Source organism: Asterias amurensis, chromosome 2 (genome assembly GCF_032118995.1).
Source record: "Asterias amurensis chromosome 2, ASM3211899v1".
Taxonomy (NCBI): Eukaryota; Metazoa; Echinodermata; class Asteroidea; order Forcipulatida; family Asteriidae; genus Asterias; species Asterias amurensis.
In genome coordinates this window covers 5,856,192-5,882,672 of record NC_092649.1, presented here as the reverse complement: position 1 = coordinate 5,882,672, position 26,481 = coordinate 5,856,192, and the positions used below count along the sequence as shown (strand labels likewise).

Below are 26,481 nucleotides of genomic sequence, written 5' to 3'. Positions count from 1 at the left end.
AATTTGTTTTCGTTATTTTGCAGGAGCCAAACTATACAGATTACACGATTCTTTTTCTAAGGCTAGTCTTTGACAATTACCAATAGTGTCCACTGTCTTTAAATTTCGATTCATTTAAGTACACATTTACAGTAACGTCAGCAAACCAGTTATAGTAGAAAGAGGAAAAAAGCAGTTTTGAGTTTGGAGTTGAACAAGTGACAAGCCTAGGCAGGAATGACATTCTGAAACCCTTAGTGCGGGGATGCGGGGAGTACGATTTGTTCCTGATTTGTTGACAACCACTGAATAATGAAGTGGATGGGTATGATCTGGCATAATGGCCTGAATCTTAGAGGTATGGCAGATAAACAAAAATACAATGTAAATTCATAATGTTCAAGCCGATCGTTTTGGGAAGCCGCTTTAATGACACTCTCCAGTCGGTGACTCTCTCTGGCTCTAAGATTACCAAACAAGACGCAAATGCACAATGAGATAATGGACTTGGAAAAACTACTTAGCTGTGTGCCTCCTTCAGCCTTTGCTATACACAAAATAAAAATTAAAAAAACAATTATATATACTTCCTTCCTATTTTAAACCCCAAGATAAAAGGATAACTCGTTTTGGTTGTTTCAATTACATGTATGTGGGCGGGAGTGATGGCATGTTCCAGTTTGACCAATCGGAGTACCTTTTGAAGTCAGTACTATTCTTGCACATGAAACCTTCGTTTAACCTGTCTTTTTAAAGCAGTACACGCAATTCGTATCAATATATATATATTTTTAGAAACCAGGGGGGAATGTCAAACAAAAATATTCAAGTTTTTAGTCTTGTACCGGATTGAAAAAAAAAAAAAAGCAATTATGGAGACCGTAACTGGTATAGGCAATGTTCGTGTGTTATTAGATCAGGGTATCGGTCTCATCGTGCCATCCATCTCACCCACATCAACATATCAACGCGGAAAGACAACTGTTTTGTAATTGTGTTTAATAGATGTTGTTTTTTTATCTCACCACGCACTGTCTCACTATTTCCAATATTGTGATTTATCGGAACAGTCCTTTGCTTGCTGGAACCAACAAAAAATTACTGTAAACCGAAGTGCATACATTAACCAATCACATCTTAACACATTATAGTCTATAACTGATATATGCATTATCTCTAATTGTGTTTCCCAAACGCTCCTTCTCCGAGGTGCTTTGAAGTTATTAGTAAAGTCGTGTTATTGTCATGATGACATCAAATATACAGTCACATGTGCATGGATTTTATTCCTCAAACTGCACCAACTTTATGATCCATCATGTTTTTGCAATTTCAACATAAATCCATTTAGTGAAAGGCAACTTATTATCACTTTAAAGTAAAAGAAACAAGGAAGTGATGCTTCAGAATAAACTTCCTTGATACTATCACCCGACAAAAAGATTGCACATTAAAAACAAATATTAATAGCTGAGATTGCCATCTGATACCGTAGCAGTGTCAGTAGACCTCTGTGGTTTCAGCTCATTGTTCTTACTTAAAATGATAGTGCCAAGTGTGGCTCTTGAGAATGCTATCCGTTACCCATTCCAAGGGAATGACAGGTAGCACCAGACACTCGTCAAATATGCCCAAATATGGTGCAATCTCTTTCTACTTATTTTGGTTAGTCCAACCCCCTTTCTTGAAACCGTCCAAACAAATTATTGTATTGTATAATTATTCAAATGTATTCTTAAAGTGGGGTAAAACAATACCTAATACGGTTATGCTCGATGCAACAAGAAGTCTTGAGTTTTACAATAAATACCGTATGAAAGTTAGATATTAGGCAGTGAGAGCCTTCTACCAACATTGAGTAAATTAAACGTTTCAACTTTCAAACAGTCGTGTGCCACTTCGTGTTCCTCTGCAGCGTATATCAAAGCTGACTGTCGCCAGTACTTAGATTCTTGACAACATTTTTTGCAAGTTGACAAGAATACTAACCACGTGGGGAAAGATTGTTCCAAGGTGTTTCTTATGAAAGTAGGACCGTGCCCATTTCTTTGTAGTATTGCAATAGCCGATCATCATGATGTCTACTGTTACTTGTTCGATGCTGCTGCTGAATGCTCTTATTGGTAAGTTAAAGGTTTACGTTTTACACAATAAAGCCTCTGAGTTTTCATTCCTCCCTCTGCACCCGACACAATTATCTTTCTAAAGTTCCTGGTGCGGTATTCCATAACTTGCTGGCTGGTGTCCCGCGATGAATTCAAAACAAAGGACCGCACCACCAGCATCTTTACCGAAAACTCAAGAGAAGTTTAGTAACTTCTGAGAAACAACAGACTTAGACTTGTGAACAAGTCCTTGAATGTCTGTCGCATTGATATCAAAACGGCTCTTTCGGAACTATCTCTCAAGGGGCTGCCCCTGCGCAAGACTTACTGCTCACGATAACTGCTCTCGAGCAGTATAAAGTAGCCTCGTGCAGTACAACACTTGTCGCGAGATGGTTAGCTGTTTCGCTATCACCGCAACAGACAACGACTTGTCCAAAAGTCTAATATTTAGACGAGCGTCTAGACCATCTGGAAGACCCACCAGATAATGTGTGTGTTTTCGGGAAAACTGACAAAAGCAAGCACTTACTGAGTTAAGTATAAATGAATGGACTGACCTTATGTGTGTCCATTCAGATTGGGAAGTGTCATTTTGTTTAATAATCAAAAAGGCACTGGAATTGCTATTCACCAAGATTTCAAACTTACTTGGTAACGAGCAATGGAGTGATGGAGAGCTGTTGCTAGTTTTAAATGCAGTGGACACGATTGGTAATTACTCAAAATAATTGTTATCATAAAACCTTTCTTGATTGAGAGTAATGGGGAGAGGTTGATAGTATAAAACATTTTGAGAAACATCTCCCTCTGAAGTGACATAGTTTTCGAGAAAGAAGTAATTTTCCAAGTATTTGATTTCGAGACCTCAGATTTAGAATTTGAGGTCTCAAAATCAAGCATCTAAAAGCACACAACTTTGTGTGACAAGGGTGTTTTTTCTTTCATTATTATCTTGCAACTTAGACGACCGATTGAGCCTAAATTTTCACATGTTTGTTATTTTATGCATATGTTGAGATACACCAAGTGCGAAGACTGGTCTTTGACAATTACCAATAGTGTCCAGCGTCTTTAAATTGTGAGAAACGGCTCCCTCTGAAGGAGCGTAGTTTTGAGAAGTAAATTATCACTCTTTTCTTTTGCAACTCCGATGACAAATGAGTCCATACTTTCACACACTTGTTTGTAATGTTGGGACACACCAAAAGAAGTGAGAAAATTGGTCTTTGGAACTACCAAAGGAGTCTAGTGGCAAAAGGTATTGGTCGAATGTGTCGTATTTTTTATAATACATCGGTTTAAATATTTAAAGGAAGTGGATACTATTGGTAATTGTCAAAGACCAGTCTTCTCACTTGGTGTATCTCATTATATACATAAAATAACACACCTGTGAAAATTTGAGCTCAATCGGTCGTCGAAATTGCGAAATAATAATGAAAGAAAAAAACACCCTTGTCACCACGGAGTTGTGTGCTTTCAGATTTACTTCTTTCTTGAAAACAACTCCACTTCAGAGGGAGCCGTTTCTCACAATGTTTTATACCATCAACCTCTCCCCTTTACTCGTTACCAAGTAAGGTTTCGTAGCCCATAGTTGGTGTGTAGATGGTTAAAGACAGTGTACACTATTGGTAATTGTCAAAGATCAGTCTTTTTACTAGGTGTATCTCAACATATGCATAAAATAACAAACCTGTTAAAATTTGAGCTCGATCGGTCGTCGGAGTGGCAAGATAACTATGAAAGAAAAAAAACGCCCTTGTCACACGAAGTTGTGTGCGTTTAGATGGTTGATTTCGAGACCTCAATCTCTAAACTTGAGGTCTCGAAATCAAATTCGAGGAAAGTTACTCCTTTCTCCCAAACTAGGTCACTTCAGCGGGAGCTGTTTCTCACAATGTTTTATACCTTCATTCTATACCCATTACTTGTTACACAGTACGGTTTTATGCCAATAATTATTTTGAGTAATTACCAATAATGTCCACTGCCTTCAAATAAAAAGCTTGCTTCGAATAGATGTAATGCTATTTTTTATTGTACTTTAATTTGTCCTATTTTGTGTTTGAATCCTTTAAAAAAGGAAAAAGGGACGATGCATTTTGTTTTCAAATTAAGCACCTTTATGCAAGATTTGTATGTTTTGTTTTCCCCCTTGATTTTCAACTTCCTTTTCTTTTCTCCAATCTTGTTCAGGACTTTCTTTGGCCAATCCAATCAGCGGTGTGGAAACCCACGAACCATATTCAACAGGTGATGTAGTTTTATGTTACTCTGTTTTTTTTCTCTCTTTTTTTCCTTTCTTGCCGTGCTTTCTTTTAAGGCTTTAGATTATTGGAATGCATCGTTGACCACTACTAAAAATCCCAATAACTGTATTTTAATTTTTGTTACACTAATTTTTTTAAATTTACTGTTTTTTATTTTATACATGTATATTTATTACAAAACTTGTTTTTCACATCGACCCATTACACCCAACACGATCATCACAATACAACCTTGGTCGAGCCATATTTTGTATTTATACAGCGTAGTGCAAAATTAAGGTGAAGCAGCGCTAATAACACGCGGTCTGTTGACTCTCAAACGTGCGTGCAAAGATGTAATAATTTAAAGGTAGCTGAATACAGTGTCTACTTGACAGTTAAAATCTGTCGCGGTATTTTCTTACTAAAGTCGATTCAATTCACGTTTTTAACGAGGTAAACAGTGTGTACCAGCCATAATATCTGTTGCCGCAGCGTTCGCAAACGGACACCAACCCGAACACAACCAAAAACTACTCATGCATTGTTTCTCATATTCAAATGTTTTCATTAACTTCTAATCAACGTGGGCTTTCGGACAAAATAACTTCGCAGGGTGCTTACTATTATTATCATCTTTTTTTCACTTGGAAGTTTTCAGATAGTAATTACACTTTTTTTTTTTCTGGATCTAACGATGACACTACCTTTAAAGCCATTATACACTTTCGGAACAGAGAAACAAATTCACAGATTTACAAATAACTTACAGGATTTATAGAAGGTAATGGTGAAAGACTTCCCTTGAAATATTATTCCATGAAATGCTTTACCTTTTGTGAAAACATTAAAACAATTATCATTTCTCGATATCGAGAATTACGGATTTATTTTAAACACATGTCATGACACGGCAAAACGTGCGGAAACAAGGGTGGGTTATCCCGTTATTTTCTCCCGACTTTGACGACCGATTGAGCCTAAATTTTTACAGGTTTGTTATAATTATAGTTGTAATACACGAAGTGTGGGCCTTTGGACAATACTGTTTACCATAAGTGTCTAATGGCTTTAAACCTTTTTGTGTTTAAATTATAAATCACAAACGACGTATTGACTCTTTGAATTGAAAGTGTTTCTTTTGAACGAGGTCCTACTAGATAATCCTTGCAAAAAACATTAGTATTGTTATGAAAAATCTATGAGTGTCTTTTTATATAGGTTTTCTCGGTCAAATTCGGCAAATGAGCAGTCAATTTCATTTTCATGCGTTCGAATTAAAGCTGTTTTGCCTCCCAAATTGTTACTGCGTTTCAAATTCAGAATTCGGTCATTCAATTTCGTTTCCAGTCAAGTCAAATTCCTTTAGCACTCTGTTCAATTAAGCGTATCGTCATTCTTTTTCGTGCAAACACGCCTCAAGAAGCGTCTGTGAATTTGAATGCTGCTTTGATGAATTGTTAAATTGAATGATTATTTTCTTAAATCGAATGACGCAACATTACATTTGACTAATCATAAAACGAAATTGAATGACCCTTTTCAGTAGCATTCGATTTCGCGCGAAATAGAATAGCTTGGTGGTTAAATTGGCTGCTCATTTGCCGAAATTGACCGAGAAAACCTATATTATTACTATTTATTATCATGTTAAATGCAATTTATGTAAATGCAGAGGTGTTTATTTATCGTGACTAGGACAACTCTGTAGAAGTGGACCTTTGGGTATGGAGAGTGGACTAATCCCGGATGAGAGTATAACTGCATCCTCGTATAACTCATATAATCCGAAATACGCACGACTTAATGTTGGTAAGTCGACCTCCAAAAGTTATGCTCTTTTCGCAGTGAACGTTAAACACCAATTTAAACATCCTGTACTCTATGGTCTGTTTCACTGAAAATGATCTGTCATCCGACAAGCCCGAAAACAAATGATCTCACGAACCTCATTATTTAGTTTTACAACAATGTTTGAATTGTGTTGCTTTGGGAAGAGTACTGAATGCCCATAGAAGTGTTGGTTTTTATTTCATAAGTACAAACCTTCAATTTTCTGTCAAAATATTATTTTAACATTTCACCAGTGCTTAAAATTATACTCTGCTTGAAGTTGTTTTAAAACCCTTTTTTTATGAAGTAAGTCTATTCTACAATTGCAAAGACTCAAAACATAAAGTTTCCATTCAGGACCAGAAACTGTGGATGGTCTTGAGTTTAACAGACCAGCCGGAAACAATAAAATTATTTCAAAGTTAAACCCGTTTTGAGAAAGTATCATGGTGGATCAGATTCTATTAATGAGGTTATAGCTCAGTTGCAAATGCGTTAACATCGATCAATGTTTCGATCTCTTACAAAACGCTTCTCGGAAGTTTTTAGTCAGACGGAGGGCCGGGTGGTTTCAAAACGACCCAATATTCATACACGACTGCTTTCCTGTCATTTCACTACTATACTATTGGTGCCTAATTGACTGTTTCTACAGGCAGCAACTTTTGGATTCCTCGGTCAGCATCGGGCTCTTGGATTCAAGTTGATCTTGGACTATCAAGTCCAGTTGTCACTGGAGTGATAGTACAAGGTTATTCAAGTGCTTACGTGTCAACGTTCAGCGTTCAATACAGTGACGACACGGAAAGCTGGAGAGATTTAGTCTATATCGGTGGAGATACGATACAGGTAATAAATACAGTCGGTGAGTCCATCGGTGTCCAATGGTTGTCATGGTATTAAAGATTGAGTTTGCACTTCAACTTCAGTTGTTGAAAACTTTACAGGCAAAAGTAGCGGGGCAAAATTTGGATAAACAAAAGGTACACTCTTACTTGTAGGCCTAACTGTTGATGTACGTTTAAATGACGTTCACTTTGGAACTTTTCATTTTAAGAATAATGGAGGCTATAAGTACTATGTTAATAGTGAGTTTCGATCACGAATTAACGATAATGTAATGTTTGAAAGAACGTCACAAATTTGCAGCCTATAATATTAGTATTGTGGCGAATTCCAGCGACCAACAAAATCCCTACTGTCTAACGCGGCGCACCCCCATTACGAAGCGCAAAAGGACAGGTTCGTTTAGACCGCCTCACGTAAAGAGCCTCAAATTCTAGTGAGGACCCTTATCCAGTGAAACTGACAATAGACACGGACTGCAAGAGATAGACTGGAGGCTAACTTGTATTTTCAAATGATGTATTGGTAACTCAGTGTTGAGCCTCACGGTAGATAGCCGGCCGGCCTTCTTAAACACACACCTTCCTCAGTCACAAAATCACTCGCACTCAGTCTACCCGCAGGTCACTAATCTCTTTTGTGATTTATCTGCAGAATATGCATCGTTTTTTCGTGCGTGACCTCTATGTGAATATTAATTAGTCAAAAGGGCTTCTGTAATTCGGTTATTTTCAACCTTTTCTGAAAAGTCTCAACCAAAATAATGTACCAGTACGAAGAGCATATCTGTCGTTATGTATAAAAACAATCGGCGCAACTCAAATTTAAAAAAGAAAAATGCGTACGTAAAAAATGGCTTCAAAAACAGAGAAAACAAGTCACAAAACACGGCAAATTTTCCCGTAATGAATGTCGGCAACAATCCCCAATTAGTATTTATGGATAGATTATTTCATATTCTACCTGTAAATGTTAAAAGTGAGACCGGATCGTACCTAGTCCAGTCAGGATACAGCGATTACCACCGTTAATCCAAATCTCAAAGGAGATTAGTGTACTGCAGTAGACTGATATTAATCGCTGGTTGCATGCTAGACTAGACGGAGCGCATCCGCGCAAGGATAAAGACAGGTCGCTGCCGCTAGATCCAGTGATTCCATTGGATACAATGATATCATTGGATACATGCAGTGACATTGATGCCCAAATAATCACTGCTCTCAAGTCCGCAATGGAATTTGAGGTCAGAGGTCAGAGGTCAAACTACACGCCGGTTTTGCAATAGACCTTATGCATATGACGTCATTTCAATAGGGCGCCCTCACCTAGAGGTCAAAAGGAGGTTGTTCATTGGCCAATACTGTGCGCCGCGCGTACAAATCTGTGAGTCTCGATCATAGAGTTATATGACTCTATGGTCTCGATTGTTTCGTCACCGTTTTCCCTCTAAGATGGCGGCTGGATGCCGTCAATGCATTAAGGTCTATTGTTGAGGCCGGTCTCTGGCGTTATCCACGCGCCTCGAAGAATGACGTCAGACGTTCAGGCTAGTTCATAAAGTTATATAGAGGGCGCACGAGTGAAGCTTCGTGCACAAACGCAACGGGACTGCAAGATGACCAGCGCGTCATTCTGCACGCGCGTTGAATATGAAATACACGTTTGAGGTTTTTTTTTATTGAACGCTCACGCGATGCTGTTTGTTCAACTTACAAAATGGCCGCACAAACACACGCTGTGATATAGCTGGGGCCTTTCTCAAACCACGGCTTGGGCTCCGGCTCAGGCTTAGGCTCCGCGTGCTGTGTACGCAGCTTGCATTTAACCTGCATTTTGGAGCAGCGCGTATTGCACGGATATCAGCACGCGGAGCCTGAGCCGGAGCCCAAGCCGTGGTTTGAGAAAGGCCCCTGTTTTGTTAACTTAGAAAATGGCCGCCTGCGCACATAGACCTTATCGCAATTACCAATGCGCAAGCGCAGACTGTTGAATGAGGTGCATTGTGGGATAGATATTAATCAAATTTTGCTACCAGCTAGACCACAATGCACCTAATTCCAAGCTTTACGCGCGCGCCCCAGTATTTGCGAAAAGGTCTATACCGGGGCGCGTATATAGGCCAGTGCGCCCTCTAGTTCTTATATATAACTTTATAACACCCCTTGCAAGTATTCTGCCTGCTCATTGGTTTAGAGCGCGTCACATGACATGTCTTAGTTTTGCTAGACGACGGCCGTGTGATAGTGCGTCGGTTTGCCATGCGCTAGTCCGAAGACTAGCACACGGCGCCGTGCGCTAGTCCGACAGACTAGCACACGGCGTGCAGTACCCAGACGTCCGTTGCGTGTACGAGGATGATAAATTAATAGTCTGTAACCATTTCGGATTGCACGACACTACATGCAGTAAAGTAAAAGTGTTTGCAATCTGTATTCGCGTCGTCCGTGGATTGTAGCATTCAGGTCTGTAACTTAATAATAATAGTACAGTATTTAGAAATGTTTGGGGTGTTATAAAACAAATATTGACTGCTTTTACTCGTGCAATGGTTAAAAACTATGACTCCCTCGGCGATCCCCGGAGCGTTCTATTTTCCCGAGGCGAAGCCGAGGGAAAATAGAACGCTCCGGGGATCACCTCGGGAGTCATAGTTTTAACCATAGCATTCGAAGCAGTCAATATTTGTATACTATGGGCTAGTTGCATACCGCCTAGCGCGTGTTGCTGCTCGCTGCCGCTGGTGCGCATGGGAATCACCGCCGCGCTAGCTAATTTACGTTACAGTATTTTCTGTTTTTTAACCAAAATAAACCTTAACCTTAAAGGCAGTGGACACTATCATTTCTTTGATCATTTCTTAATTTTGATTCTTAAAAAATTCACTCACCACGTGAACATGGAAACAAACCGCACGACAGGAAAACAGCAGAAAGTGAGAAAATGTGGTACATCATTAAGGCCGAGTTATAGTCGGTCGCGCGATGGTCGGGCGTCGGAAATCTTGACGCGCGATCATAAAAAAACACGGTTTTTAGGCCTCAGTCTTAGGATTGCGCGCAAGATTTCTGTCGCGCGATGGACTATAAACCGGCCTTTACTTAGTCTTGGTGCAAGACGTTTCTCGTTTCCTTTTCACACACACCGCGGCCAATTCACCGACAGCGCGCGCAACGACTCACCTGACATAAGCCCGTTTCACACGAGCTTTCTAAACCATGGTCGTTGGGAACGAAATCGCATTCCCGTTATATAATCACAAATTTGCGTCGTGTGAAATGAATCCGAGTGATGAAATCGCCAGGGACCCGCGTAATAAACAACCGGGATCAAGACCTCCTCCAAAAAATCGCAACCCTGTTTAGAATCGCCGGATCACTCGTGTGAAACGAAACACAGTAGATTACAAAGGTCCTCGGTGATCGCACAACGACCATGCATGCACAAACCATGGGGTTTCTTTACGCACAAACTTTTAAGCAGTACGCGTCATTACCTGATGGAGAAAGTTCGTAAATTCCACATCCAACAAAATGGTGTCGGCAGCAAGAATTGAAAATTAGTTTATTTTATGCTTTCCTCAAAGTCAAAGTTTGTTTCTATGGTTTCTATGACCAAGAAGCTTCCGATCAAGAAAGCCTTGAATCTGGCCTTTTCCGCTTGCAATTTCAAATAAAATGCTTTCGAATACATTCATGTTTGGAGTCGGGACGCTCAGAAATCGTTTATTTGTTATCATTTTGTCAATTTCTTTGATATCCAAACGGCTTGACGTTGCAAAATGTAACGACTACCCAGTGTCATTTTGATTGCATCAAAAACGGGAAAGAAAATCTGTAAACGCACGTGTGCAGATAGACTTGACAGTCAGTCCTTTTGATGTTCAACGAAAGCATACACATCGCGCGCACTGCACATACAAAACACAAGTAGGACTTTTCCTTACTCTATTACAGGAGGTAGTAAGAATTTGGTTGTGATCAATCGCTGTACAATTGAAGTACATGTATTTCGCCGCAAATTCTCCACACATGCATACTCTGCCGACGTCAACATCTAGCAAGGGTTGAATCCGATCGAGAAACACTCTAAGCGTCTTTTAATGCACGCAAAAAATAGTGGTGTGAACGCAAACCCTCTCGCTTATCTCTCGTTTTTTAATTTAAATTTACACTGAATGAACTCGGAGAACACATTATTTTAAGGTAAAAAATCCGGAAGATTCTTATGCCTGGAAAACACATTGGTGCGCCAAAAAATGATCGATGGTAACCTAAAGCAAACACATGACATTGCACGGGACACTGACAGAGCACCAGCGAACTGATATATAACCCACAGTGCGATCTCGCATAAACAAGGGACGTCGGGAACGCAATGTGCGTGGTCGTGTGAGTGTTGGTCATAAAATCGCAAACAACCTTTGTGGCAGACAACTGGCGCCCACAACAAGGGACGTTGGTCTTCGGCTCTCGTGTGAAAAGGGCTTTATAGTCCACTCACCGCCGGAGAAACGTCTTGGTCCGTGTACAGATCGCTCGGGATATTCCGAGCACATTCCAATCATGCCATGCTGCGCTAGGCCTGCATAACTCTGACGTAGCAGTATCAGCACAATTTCCCACAGTCTGGTATCTGTACGTCTTCGGTGCAACGCAACCAGAAACAGCCAGGCTTCCGCGTATGTTGGTGTGTAGGGCTTGTAAATTTACGTTCGTCTTTTAATTTTTGTAAACATGATTGCTGCTGAACGATGTGCGAATTTTAGTTTGCCCTAAAATTTGTTTTAAGGAGAGATTTTGAGAATTTTTGTAAGTGCAATTAATTGAGGGGAATGGAATCTTAAAATGTTATGAACGAGGATGTTTATTAGCAACAGAGCTAACAAAAATAGATCGATGTACACGAACATGGGATTTTCTGGCATTTTAGTCTTAGTCCAAATGGTAACTTTGTAGGTACAACTAATTATAGGGTCACAGTGCCTGAAAGTACTTTTTATGCAGAAAAGAATAAACACTACACCCGAAACTTCCGTATCATACTCACACAGCTTGGTCAAAATCAACCGGTGGTCGACCACCATTATATCTAAGCCTACGAGTAATTTGACACGTCTTCGCGCGAAGATAAGAAGCCCAGCCACAACACCACGTTGGCATTAGGTTGTGTACTGTGTGCATGTGTACAAGAAGGTACATGTACATGTCAATCATATCCTTTGCCAACACACTTGGCCACAATTAGACGTGACGTGAAATGAATAACAATTGTCGCCCAAAACTGTGCTTTATAGTAAAGTGCAGATAGCCATTTCTTTATTTTCGAAATAATGTGCAAATATACCCATACAAGTTACAAGTTCCCTCATCCGCAAATAAAACACTCGACTCCTCGAGTATTGCCGATGCGGTCAGCAATATTGTTATAGTATTTTTTCATTGACTGACAATTTCTTCCCTCTAACAATCGATCGCAACCGCTGATCTTTAATAATAAGATAAAGATCAGTGATTGCCTAGCTTTGCATGCACAACAAAACGCACATGGTGAATATTCCCGGGTTCCCGCCGTAGCATGACAGAGCGAGGCTTTCACTCGACACGTCGGGTGCATGCAAGTTACCAGGCTGGCCCGCTTGTCTGTTTCCAGTTGTGCGCGTGCGTAGTATTTTGTTGACCCACACGTTGAATATGTATGTTAGGTCACATAACTCAAACATGTACACGGACCAAGACGTTTCTCCGGCGGTGAGTGGACTTATAAGTCAGGTGAGTCGTTGCGCGCGGTGTCGGTGAATTGGCCGCGGTGTGCGTGATATAAGAAAACGAGAAACGTCTTGCACCAAGACTAGCCTTTACTAAGCAGTCAACGACGTCCACGGAAGCTGTGTGGACTCAATGCATGCATACAGGGTGACGAATGACGAGTGGGCTACAACTTCCAATAAAACGATTTGCATATTCTCAATGAGCTTACACTCATTCACAATCTCTCCAAACTTTTCAATTTGATTTTAGTTTAATGGCAATGTCGCCGGTGGACAACAAGTGACTGTGAATTTCCCAGTTGTCCTGCGGACAAGGTTTCTCAGAATACTGCTACTCACTTGGATCGGTACGTCTCCTGGCCTGGATTTCGAAGTCCTTGGGTGTAGAGGTAAAACTCAAAATTTATTATGTTTACTTTCATTTGTATTGTGGTCTGTATATCTTATCACAGCATGCAAAAGAAAGATCATTTTGAACCACTTTGTACTTTTGCTACTACAAACCAAAATTTGATAATTTCTCTCAAATTTTCCAATGGTTTTGAACGCAAAGTCAAACCGAGCACGACCTCATTTTTGTCAAAACCCTTGGACCATAATGTTGTTAAAGTATGAAGTGTCACACGTTAAATAAAATAATTTTGTTGCCAATGAAGTGATATCTTTGAAGATTTCTTAAAATCCACAATAGATTTACCTTAACAAAAATAACTCAAGAAAAAAATCCACCGATGAGCCAATGCAACATCAATGATCCATACAGCGGCTGTGCTTTTGGTATAAACAAACTTAAGATAAACATGTGAATAAGTTATCGACAAAAACAATGTTGTAGTATAAGCATAAAGGTAATTTGTTTTAAATTGTGATTCTATTCTGTTTTTATTGAAGACGATATCGTCCGATTAGTAGGAGGTGATGACGCACTTAGTGGTCGAGTCGAGATTTACCATGACGATGCTTGGGGTGCAGTTTGTGATACCAACTGGGACTTCCAGGATGCGACTACTGTATGCAGGCAGCTCGGATTCCTAGAAGCAAGCGAGGCTAAGATTGGATCATACTTTGGAGCGACAGAACTTCCCGTTGTGTTGGATCGAGTCGCCTGTAAAGGAACGGAGTATTATCTAGATGACTGTGCATTTGTTTGTATGGATGAAGATCGAACGTGTAACAACACGGCTGGAGTTGTCTGTAAATCAAGTAAGGAATGGCAGATCGTTTTTTTTTTGTGACAATATAATTTTAATTCTTTGTTTTTATTTTCACATACGTATTCCTTTGATGTTTTCTGACGTTCCTGCATGCATTATTTTTGCAGACTGATAACGTATGGGACAGATAACGTGTGCACAAAATGAAGAATATAGGTTTTCTCGTTCAATTTCGGCAAATGAGCAGTCAATTAAACCACCAAGCTATTCTATTTCGCGCGAAATCGAATGCTGTTGAAAGGGGTCATTCGATTTCGTTTTATGATTAGTCAAATGTAATGTTGCGTCATTCGATTTAACAAAATAATCATCCAATTTAACAAATCATCAAAGCAGCAATCAAATTCACAGACGCTTCTTGAGGCGTGTGTGCCACGAAAACGAATGACGATACGCTAGATTGAACGGAGTGCTAAAGGAATTTGATTCGATTCAAAACGAAATTGAATGGCCGAATTCTGAATTTGAAACGCAGTAACAACTGGAGGGGCAAAACATCTTTAATTTGAACGCATGAAAATTAAATTGGCTGCTCATTTATTGAATTTGACCTGATCCACTTCCAGATCAGGATTACCTGGGGGTGTGATGAGAATGTATAAACTAAGATAATGCACCAGTTTGACACATTTCCCGATCATGTATCTGATCCATTTCCGGGTAACACTGACCCGGTTTTAAAAGAGTGTGAATTCATCACCTTTTGTTAATTTCTGTCTTGAAGTTACTTCATCTTCTGTTCTATGCGTGTTACATTTGTGTTAGTAACTAAATCAAAAATGTTCTTGAAGATTTTCGTAGACATCACAGTAAGGTGCTACATTATAATCATTTCGCATGGTTATAGCTGGTGATTATTTCCAATTGGCGAATGTTAGGCGTGTTTTGCCACATGTTTGATTCTGCGGATTATTTTGACAACTGCCAAAAATCAAATCAAAGTTTTATTAAGGATTTGTTTACAAATCTTTGTTGCCACAACATGATGATCGTGGTAGCTTTCAAATATAAACTGAGTGGGGTAGATGGCCTTAGCTTTCGATCCAAACCGGATTTTCTTCATCAGAAACAAGCTAGTACAAACAAACACATCCAAATATAGAAAAAAAGAACAAAGGATTAAGGAAAGGGAAACAGAAAAAGTGGAAAAATTATAACCAATCACAATTTCTATAAGAACAATTCATGGCTATGAACCGATAGTGGTGAGGACAATGGATGGTCAATATGAAAGGGTGGATTACTGGACCACAAAAGAGTTAAATGCATTGTATGTATAACAATGCAGGGAGACATGAAAGGGTAGGATGGCGGAGCAAGCCGCATCAGGGTGCAACTAACAACACATACATGTACATATCTATATTTTAGAGATTTTAGAAACTGTTCGGCTGGTTGGAGGTGAAAGCAAGACGAGTGGGCGAGTTGAGCTGTTCCAGAAAGTAACATGGGGTACAATCTGCGATACAGACTGGGATATCATTGATGCTGGGGTCGTCTGTCGACAGCTAGGCTTCTCTGGTGCCACGGAGGCAAAGACCGGTTCTTACTTTGGCGAACCAGAGGGCCCTATGTACATGCAAGGGGTTACATGTGATGGTTCCGAGGCCAAGATCACTGACTGCCCGTCGCATTGCTGGGATGAGCCGAGATGTAACAGCACAGAAACTGCTGGAGTCGTCTGTCTTCAAGGTAATCTCAGATCTTGAGTTTGACAACAAACTTGAACCCCTTGTGAAATAGTTGCAATCTTGTGATATCTCCACATGAGATTAAACCGTCCTAGTCAGTGATACAATGAACCTGGTGATTTCATTAGCGGGGGATAAATGAGAACACTGTTACATGATTACAAATACCACTTGCTTTCCAACCCAAACTGGTTCTATACAAACAGCAGCTTTTCAGTACAAAACTAAAAAAAATCACAAATGAGACCGACCTCATAATAGTGTAAAAACCCCCTTCTAAGGAATGAGTGTATAGAAAGTAGCCTATGCACTTATAGGGGGCCTGATGGAAAATACAATTGATTCAGTTTTACCATGGAGGAAGAAAGAGAAGGAGCTAGAACAAAACTTCAAAAGTCGAACCCGTGTACCGCGGTCGTTTAACGACACCTCGTAATCACCCACATACCTTACACAAACAATGGGCGACCTGCCGCGTGTGGGTTTGCGCGTGCGCACTTGGTTCTTCACCAAACTATGGCGTCGTTTTTTTTTTATGTCGTATACATTGTCTTATTAAGGAAAACTACTTTTTTGAGACGCGATAACTTTTTTGGACGCTACTGGACACCTAAACGATGAACAGAACTGAATACAAACCACCCTCGTGTGCTTATACCCAAATTTTGATCCACCGCTAGTGACCGGAAAGTTGCAAAAAATGTAAAAATACTCGATGATATTTCCATGTAAACACCACAAACGGTCGATGAAAACGTGCGTGATCACAATTCTTGTCTCCAACGATTCAACTTTACACGAAGGCAACAGTGCAGAGCAGCGGTACCACGGGTTCTGTACAAAGAGATTTAATCCCGCTCGTTAATCGGCCGTCCAGCTGGAGGTCTCCTATCTTTTTGTATTCTTTTGTTACTCTGCGGTTTTGCGGGTCGTTCGAGCTCTCCTTCTCTTCCTTCCTCCATGGTTTTACCAAAAAAGCATTATTAAGTTATCCCACAATATTTAGTGTTTTTAATCAACGTCCTTTGGGTAAAAGTCCATTGACTTACTGCATTCCTGAGCAGCTATCGTATCTTGCCCTGAAATGAGAGACGGGTGGATTTCACAGTGGTAGTCCTTACTAAGGACTAGTCCTAGGCAATGCTAAGAGATAGGACCAGTCCTAAGTTAGGATGAGGTACTGGTCCTAACTTAGGACTGGTCCTATCTCTTAGCATTACCTTTACGTAGCAAAAATAATTGCTTAAACGTACACCCATTTCACGAGCTTAAGCACGTAAACAAACTGCGTGCGCAACATTTGAGATGTAAGTTTGCTTAAAGACACTGGAAACTATATTGGTAATTTTTAAAGACTAGTCTTCACAGCTGGTGTATCTCAACATAATATGCACAAAATAACAAACGTGTGAAAATTTGAGCTTAATTGGTCGTCGAAGTTGCGAGATATTAATGAAAGAAAAAAAACACCCTTGTCGCACCATGGTCACACGAAATTGTGTGCTTTCAGATGCTTGATTTCGAGACTATTAATTTTGGTTTTTTTACCCATACACCGATGTGTGTTAGCACTGTATACTCAGTACTTTCCCGAGTCCTGTGAAAAAATATCACAGGCATGTTACTCGGGTGGGATTCGAACCCACGACCCTTGCAATTCTAGAGCAGTGTCTTACCAACTAGACTACCGAGGTTGCCGGCAGCTAGAGGCAGTTCGAATCCTATGTTTTGGCAGCGGGTACCGCAACGATATAATAGATGTTAAATTTGCATCGGGGATAAAGAATATTAATTTTGGTTTTTTACCCATACACCGATGTGTGTTAGCACTGTATACTCAGTACTTTCCCGAGTCCTGTGAAAAAATATCACAGGCATGTTACTCGGGTGGGATTCGAACCCACGACCCTTGCAATTCTAGAGCAGTGTCTTACCAACTAGACTACCGAGGTTGCCGGCAGCTAGAGGCAGTTCGAATCCTATGTTTTGGCAGCGGGTACCGCAACGATATAATAGATGTTAAATTTGCATCGGGGATAAAGAATATTAATTTTGGTTTTTTTACCCATACACCGATGTGTGTTAGCACTGTATACTCAGTACTTTCCCGAGTCCTGTGAAAAAATATCACAGGCATGTTACTCGGGTGGGATTCGAACCCACGACCCTTGCAATTCTAGAGCAGTGTCTTACCAACTAGACTACCGAGGTTGCCGGCAGCTAGAGGCAGTTCGAATCCTATGTTTTGGCAGCGGGTACCGCAACGATATAATAGATGTTAAATTTGCATCGGGGATAAAGAATATTAATTTTGGTTTTTTACCCATACACCGATGTGTGTTAGCACTGTATACTCAGTACTTTCCCGAGTCCTGTGAAAAAATATCACAGGCATGTTACTCGGGTGGGATTCGAACCCACGACCCTTGCAATTCTAGAGCAGTGTCTTACCAACTAGACTACCGAGGTTGCCGGCAGCTAGAGGCAGTTCGAATCCTATGTTTTGGCAGCGGGTACCGCAACGATATAATAGATGTTAAATTTGCATCGGGGATAAAGAATATTAATTTTGGTTTTTTACCCATACACCGATGTGTGTTAGCACTGTATACTCAGTACTTTCCCGAGTCCTGTGAAAAAATATCACAGGCATGTTACTCGGGTGGGATTCGAACCCACGACCCTTGCAATTCTAGAGCAGTGTCTTACCAACTAGACTACCGAGGTTGCCGGCAGCTAGAGGCAGTTCGAATCCTATGTTTTGGCAGCGGGTACCGCAACGATATAATAGATGTTAAATTTGCATCGGGGATAAAGAATATTAATTTTGGTTTTTTACCCATACACCGATGTGTGTTAGCACTGTATACTCAGTACTTTCCCGAGTCCTGTGAAAAAATATCACAGGCATGTTACTCGGGTGGGATTCGAACCCACGACCCTTGCAATTCTAGAGCAGTGTCTTACCAACTAGACTACCGAGGTTGCCGGCAGCTAGAGGCAGTTCGAATCCTATGTTTTGGCAGCGGGTACCGCAACGATATAATAGATGTTAAATTTGCATCGGGGATAAAGAATATTAATTTTGGTTTTTTACCCATACACCGATGTGTGTTAGCACTGTATACTCAGTACTTTCCCGAGTCCTGTGAAAAAATATCACAGGCATGTTACTCGGGTGGGATTCGAACCCACGACCCTTGCAATTCTAGAGCAGTGTCTTACCAACTAGACTACCGAGGTTGCCGGCAGCTAGAGGCAGTTCGAATCCTATGTTTTGGCAGCGGGTACCGCAACGATATAATAGATGTTAAATTTGCATCGGGGATAAAGAATATTAATTTTGGTTTTTTACCCATACACCGATGTGTGTTAGCACTGTATACTCAGTACTTTCCCGAGTCCTGTGAAAAAATATCACAGGCATGTTACTCGGGTGGGATTCGAACCCACGACCCTTGCAATTCTAGAGCAGTGTCTTACCAACTAGACTACCGAGGTTGCCGGCAGCTAGAGGCAGTTCGAATCCTATGTTTTGGCAGCGGGTACCGCAACGATATAATAGATGTTAAATTTGCATCGGGGATAAAGAATATTAATTTTTGGTTTTTTACCCATACACCGATGTGTGTTAGCACTGTATACTCAGTACTTTCCCGAGTCCTGTGAAAAAATATCACAGGCATGTTACTCGGGTGGGATTCGAACCCACGACCCTTGCAATTCTAGAGCAGTGTCTTACCAACTAGACTACCGAGGTTGCCGGCAGCTAGAGGCAGTTCGAATCCTATGTTTTGGCAGCGGGTACCGCAACGATATAATAGATGTTAAATTTGCATCGGGGATAAAGAATATTAATTTTGGTTTTTTACCCATACACCGATGTGTGTTAGCACTGTATACTCAGTACTTTCCCGAGTCCTGTGAAAAAATATCACAGGCATGTTACTCGGGTGGGATTCGAACCCACGACCCTTGCAATTCTAGAGCAGTGTCTTACCAACTAGACTACCGAGGTTGCCGGCAGCTAGAGGCAGTTCGAATCCTATGTTTTGGCAGCGGGTACCGCAACGATATAATAGATGTTAAATTTGCATCGGGGATAAAGAATATTAATTTTGGTTTTTTACCCATACACCGATGTGTGTTAGCACTGTATACTCAGTACTTTCCCGAGTCCTGTGAAAAAATATCACAGGCATGTTACTCGGGTGGGATTCGAACCCACGACCCTTGCAATTCTAGAGCAGTGTCTTACCAACTAGACTACCGAGGTTGCCGGCAGCTAGAGGCAGTTCGAATCCTATGTTTTGGCAGCGGGTACCGCAACGATATAATAGATGTTAAATTTGCATCGGGGATAAAGAATATTAATTTTGGTTTTTTACCCATACACCGATGTGTGTTAGCAATGTATACTCAGTACTTCGAGACCTCAAATTCTAAATCTGAGGTCTCGAAATCAAATTTGTGGAAAATTACTTCTTTCTCGAAAACTACATTTCTTCAGATGGTGCCGTTTCTCACAATGTTTAAGACTATCAACCTCTCCCCATTACTCGTTACCAAATGAGGTTTTATAACAATGATTTTGACTAATTACCAATAGTGTCCAATGCTTTAAAGGAACACGTTGCCTTGGATCGGTCGACTTGGCATTTGAAAAGCGTTTGTTACCGTTTGTTATAAAATGCACATGATTAGAAAGATATTTTAAAAGTAGAATAGTTATAATGATCCACACAAGTATTCACTCGAAATTGCGTGGTTTTCCTTTCACCTCATCGACAAACACGGTCCGCCATTTTTTTATGGGAGTCAAATTTGTGACTCCCATAAATGGCCGACCGTGTTAGTTTGCAAAGTAAAAGGAAAACCACGCGATTTCGAAGCATTGTGTGGATCATTGTAATCTACTTTTAAAACATCTTTCTAACCATATACATTTTATAACAAACGGTTTCAAACGCTTTTCAAAGACCAACTCGACCAATCAAAGGCAACATGTTCCTTGATGCGAAAAATAGAGGTTTTTAAGGACCCTTTTTGTTTGCTTTCCGCTTAAGGCAAAAAAACATTGCTTAAGCAAGGCTATAAAAGGACAAATTGCTATAGGTGCGCCCGCTAAGCACAAAAGCAGCTCTTTGAAATTGGACCCTGTGCTTAAACAGTGTGCTTAAGCAGAAAATTGGGGCTTTAAGGACCCTTTTTGCTCGCTTGCTTGCTTGCTTGCTTGCCGCTTTGAGAAAAAACCTTGTCTAACCAAGGCTATGAAATAAACAATTTGCTAGGTGCGCCCGTTAAGCACAAAATCTACCGTTAAGCAGCTCTATGAAAGTGGGCCCTGTTTGGACCCCAATGGATAGACAATCATGCATCGATTTCAGGAAAGTCACAGCGTATCCCCAACACCAGCTTTCTTCGTCAATTTGGTTTTATTTTATTTTTGCTCAAATATTTAATTAGTTCCTTTGTTCTTACTCATTATTCTCTTTTAGGAAATATGGAATCTGAGAATGGAGAGATCCCGGCCTTGCAGTAGGTCTGTATAGTCAAAGTGTAAGATTCCAAGAATAATGAATGTTAGTGCGTTGTGGCAGATTATAACCACGAGGTAGTATCTTGGTTGTTCTATTGCACAAGTCTAATAGAAATTTAATAATTGCACTTAAAATAGAAAAGGCAGGAATCGCCGAGTTGTTTGATTTTGCGACAATACACGGGCAGCCTATATAATGTTTCCTTTACTTATGTCCGTATGTATACAGCTTTATATAAAGGTTCAACACGATTTTAATTTAAAAAGTGTGAAAATTTAAAACGGTGAAACAGAGAGGAAAGTTTATTAAAAGGAATAAAACTACAAACTATAAGCAATTAATCAAGAAACCTAAGGACTATCACAAGTCTAATTTAACTTGTGGGGAGCATACAGAGACTATTATGAAAACCTCACAAGAATGAGTAAATGGTCATACCCTTGATGAAAATGTAACGCAAAGAGTAAAACAGAAGTATACAAAGGGATGTAACAGTGTATAGAAGAGCACTTAAAAAGTCCACGAACCAAGTTGAAATAGCCAGTAGCCGATTCATATACAAACCTCATGCACACGCTTAGAAAGTAAGATTGTGGGTTACTTTGTAATGTTTGTTTTAAGAAATCCTATTCCGTAAAACTGTTCCATAATCAATGGGGGAAATATTTTGAAGTCGGAGAATAGACTCTAAAGTGTAGATTCGTGAATAGAATGTACTCGCCTTCGGCTCGTACATTTTATTCACGAATCTACACTCTTCGTCCATTCTCCTTCAGGGAACCAATTTGGGCACAGTCACTCACTGTTATGTTCGAAAATGTTGATTGAACACAGTGCACCGCCCGAACTTGTTTGACTTGACACTATTAAATGGCCAGTGTGTGGCACTTTACTTTACAAACTCATGGGTTACGCCTGACACGGAAAGCAAGTCAAACTGACGAAAATTCCAGTTGAAATATTTTGGCAAAGAAATTGCTCAGATCGGCCCTTATAAGGGCTCAAAATTTGGGTTCATTCTGACCCGGGGTCTTTAGAATGTTGTGGGGTAGGCCCAGATAGCGCACAATTCAACACACTGTGCTTTATTTTGTATATTTTCAGCTGCTCTAGATATAGACACACGGCATGCAGTGGATCGCTTTCGTCTTTATACAAGGCGTTGCTACTGAACCATGCTGGCTTGCTTTTAAATATTAATACTTTAGTAATTTTCATTGATAAAGAATTATAGCTTTAATGTTTTAATGAGCCAGTTCCATTAATCCTGTTTCGATCACTTTAATGAAGAATCTCTTCTTTGGTGCATTCATCTTGTTTTTACAAAAATGACAAGCAAGCAATCAAATCGAGGCTTGAAGTAAAGGTACAGACCTTGATCTCGCTGATGTGCAGCCATCTTGTTTCTCTCATTCAAACTAATGTTACCAAACCGAGCCAGGGAAGACGAAAGTCTGATCCATTCTTGGAGCATTTATAAATCAGTATCCATTATCAATATACTGTTGACAGGGGACCAGGCAAAACTATTTCATCAAGATAAAGATAATTGGTTCCGGCTCTTTGGGCCTTTCCAACACTTAAAACTTCAACCAAATTCGGATTTTACAAACTTCCTGATCCCAATTTGATAAGATGTTTACCCGTAGGCAATTTGTTTGTGCTTACTGTAGCAACATAAATTTTCGTATAAGCGTAAACATATTTCATGTCATTATAATTTCCTTTCAAGACATATATATCCATTCCAACAGAAAAACAACAATAACAACAAAGATGGATTTTGCATCGATACGTCACTAGTTTTATCATGTATTTTTGCTGGCGTCTTAGCATATATCTTTGCTGGCGGTAAACAGCTTTATGAACCATAAATTCGGCCAGGGGATGCTCCGTAAGCACAAAACAGCCGCTTACATGTTTATGAAAGAAGTTAGGTCGATCTTAACTGCATCAATCGTAGTTAGTAAGAAATATAGTATGATTTCACATAACAAATCACTTTTGGTAATACTGACAACGTTTCTTGCGATGAATTGTACCGCTTTGTAAAATCGGCAAAAAGTCGGAAATATTTTACGTTTTCGATCATTATTCAACTCTATAATGGATTGGGGATGGACATGGTCATGTATAACGGAAAGGTGCGCGTCATGATACGCGCTGCGCACGACTATTAGCTAATGGATGTCTTTAAGGCGTGCACGTTGCGTCAAAAATGGCGGTCAATGCAATCGGTCGAATACTACGACATCATTACATCTTTCTCCAGAAGACGATCAGAGCATACATGACCAACGTTTTTTTAAAGAACCATCCCAACTCATTAGAGAACAGTCATTACATTGTTTATCAAATTTAATCAAATGTTTATCTTTTTTGTGCATTCATGCCTGGAGCTTTTCTTCTCTTCTTTTAAGTCAGTGTTTTTTGTTTTTTGTCATTGTTAACAATAATGAATGTAAACACGCCAATTTAAGTCTTTTTAACTTCTGTCGTGTATTTTTTGATATTTTTAATAAACCTTAATGAATTGAATTGAATTGAATTGTGTTACCGCAAACCTTTCCATATCGTATTTCGACCATGCAAAGTTTCAAATCCTACTTGTTACATCATTACGTTGTACAATGTATCAGTATAATCCTGTTAGCTTCATTATCAACAAAATAGTAGTTTTTGCTTAATATGTAATTATAATCTGTATAGTTTGGCTCCTGCAAAATAACGAAAACAAATTACGGTCATCACTGCAGTGAAACATGGAGGTAGAAAAACTTGGATGTCGTCTTCTTGCAATAAAGTAGGGAGTTTTCGATTTCGATGGCGGATGGTTCTACGACGGTTTTACAGCCTAACGTTGTCGTTTCAGCACCGCGAAGATTCATCCCAAACTCTCGAAGGACGCATGCGCAGATGACGCCAAAATGTCATCATTACCATCGCAGAACCATCTGTCTTTGAAAACTAAATCTCCCTTTTATCTCGGGATGACGACATCCTAACCAAGATGTGATAACTCGGAATATCTTTCCGATATATTTTGCTGTCTGTGTTGTTGTGATAGAGTATTTTGAAATACGAGTCTACTGTTAAAAAAAAAAAAAAGTCTGTCATAACTTTTATGATTCCGAAAATAAGAGATACATATTCAGGTAAATTAAAACACAGAAATAAGTTTAGGAATAATTTACAAGTAAGCTTACGCTATACTAATAATAAAACAATGCCAATAATCACTCAACATAAAGTTGTCCCTTTAAATTATGTTTTAAGTTTTCCATCTGTATAACTAGTTGTCGTATGTGTTTTGGTAAAACTATAATATTACTGTTGTGTACCGCGCCGTCGTCAGCAACAACAGTTTAGAGTTCAGTGGCTGACGTGAATCATCGGAACACATAGCAATGATATCAGAGTGCGGGTTCGACTCCTGGTCTTGATACTTTGGCAAGACAAATACCGTAGATGCTTCTATTGAATAATGAATGGATAATGTTTTATTGTCACTTGAAAAAAAAAATGTGTACAGTGAAATATAAAAATACACACTAAAAGTTTACCATTTTATACAAAAATACATCGAATATCCAATATAAACATTTATGAAGTATAACAATAAACAGGCGACATAAGAAAGAAAAAAAAAACCAGCACGATTGGATTAAAATCAGAAATGGACATTATTGATTAAAATCTGTCATTTAGAACACGAACAGCTGTGGGATAAAAACTCGATAAGTACGATTAGATCCAGATTTAATTGAAGTACATGCATGTGTACACGAGGGTAAATATCGCTATCCATTCTTGCATAGAAAATGGGCCCACAATTACTATTGCTGAAAAAAAACCATGTCGAAATATACTGTTGTTATCCATGGAGACGTTTTGTGGTTACTTTGGGGAGAGGAAACTAGCAAAATGTACACACAATCAGAGCTGGGACATCGTTTTCTGCAGGTTCCGAGACGCGAAAGACCTTTGTAGAACATACTTTGTTTAGTAAACAAAACTTCCGGCTTGGCCTGCACGTTCCCGGCTTTTGCTGGACTTCTCATTTTCCTCAGTGCTGCATGCTTTGCCTGGTCGTGGTCCCCTTCATGTTTATACTGTTATTAAATTTGTTTTCATTCCCATTGTTGTTGTGTTTTCCTTTTCATTCTCTGAGCGCTTTGCAACCTTTGGAAAAGGCGCTATATAATTAAAAGGGTGTTACTTTTAGTAAAAATCAATTCAGGCATAACAAAGTATGTATGGATGTTTTTGACATAAAATTATATGGTTCGATGAATAAAATTGGTGTTTTTTTTGTGACAAAAACTTCTATTATTTTGATCACATGATGGAGACAGAGAGGTTTCGTTGAGTCGCGAATACGGATACGCATACATGTATCGAACCGTACGCGTTCGCGTCAAGTGAGCTGTGTAGTTTGGTTTCGCAAAATTCTAACGAATACCCTCAACTTGAGGCTCAAGAGGGCGCTATTAACCAAATGGCTGCACCATAGACCTTTTCGCAAATACTGGGGCGCGCGCGTAAAGCTTGGAATTAGGTGCATTGTGGTCTAGCTGGTAGCAAAATTTGATTCATATCTATCCCACAATGCACCTCATTCAACAGTCTGCGCTTGCGCATTGGTATTTGCGATAAGGTCTATGGACAATCGCCATTTCTCTTTTTCTGAAGCATGGTGGTTAACAAAATGTCCAACTACATCCATGTATGATACCTCTAATAGACATGGTGAAAACCTGGTACATTAAAAAATAACAATCCGCTACAAAAACATGAACAAAATATACTCGTTGTTTACACGTGTATGGCGACAGATTCCCGTTTTGAGCGACTATTCTAACTTGTGTACAACGGTTATACGTCACATGGACCTCAAAAAGTGATGACGTATTATGACGTATCCGTTCACGTAAGAGTATCGGTGACTTTGCGAAACCTCTCTATTATTGTTATAACGAGAACGAAAGAGACACATACAAGGCTTATCATTTTATTGATTATGCATATTATATTATCACACACGTATCATTATTGACTTACTGCAAGCCCTAAAGTGTGCCTTATGACTTAACATTTATTACCCGAGAACTATTGAGTAAATAAGGGGGGGGCATTGCAAAGACAGTTTCCCTTCAAATCCACCCACCCCGCCCACAGCTTATGGTTCGCCATTAATTATTGCTCTGTTTTATTATACACACAGTTTAAATACTTTAATATCGTCGAGTTG

The 26,481-nt window shown here is 39.7% G+C and overlaps 1 protein-coding gene across 2 annotated transcripts; it reads left to right on the top strand.

Annotated features, from left to right (window-relative positions):
- The first annotated feature begins 1,829 nt into the window (after positions 1-1,829).
- LOC139950218 (neurotrypsin-like) lies at positions 1,830-25,173 on the top strand. Of its 2 annotated transcripts, XM_071948848.1 has the most exons (9): positions 1,830-2,102; positions 4,287-4,343; positions 6,038-6,151; positions 6,828-7,021; positions 13,036-13,174; positions 13,677-13,988; positions 15,371-15,691; positions 21,189-21,249; positions 22,335-25,173. In XM_071948848.1, exons 1-8 carry the CDS (start codon positions 2,054-2,056, stop codon positions 21,230-21,232), a joined length of 1,230 nt encoding a protein of 409 aa, XP_071804949.1. In that variant the 5' UTR covers positions 1,830-2,053; the 3' UTR covers positions 21,233-21,249; positions 22,335-25,173. The 2 variants fall into 2 exon arrangements, with proteins under 2 accessions (XP_071804949.1, XP_071804941.1); XM_071948840.1 differs by having other exon boundaries at positions 21,189-25,173.
- The last annotated feature ends 1,308 nt before the right edge of the window (positions 25,174-26,481 follow it).

Coding starts and splice junctions, on each gene's coding strand:
- LOC139950218 (XM_071948848.1), top strand. CDS start 2,054: ATGATGTCTACTGTTACTTGTTCGATGCTGCTGCTGAATGCTCTTATT. Junction 2,103..4,286: donor GCTGCTGAATGCTCTTATTG/GTAAGTTAAAGG, acceptor AATCTTGTTCAG/GACTTTCTTTGGCCAATCCA. Junction 7,022..13,035: donor TCGGTGGAGATACGATACAG/GTAATAAATACA, acceptor ATTTGATTTTAG/TTTAATGGCAATGTCGCCGG.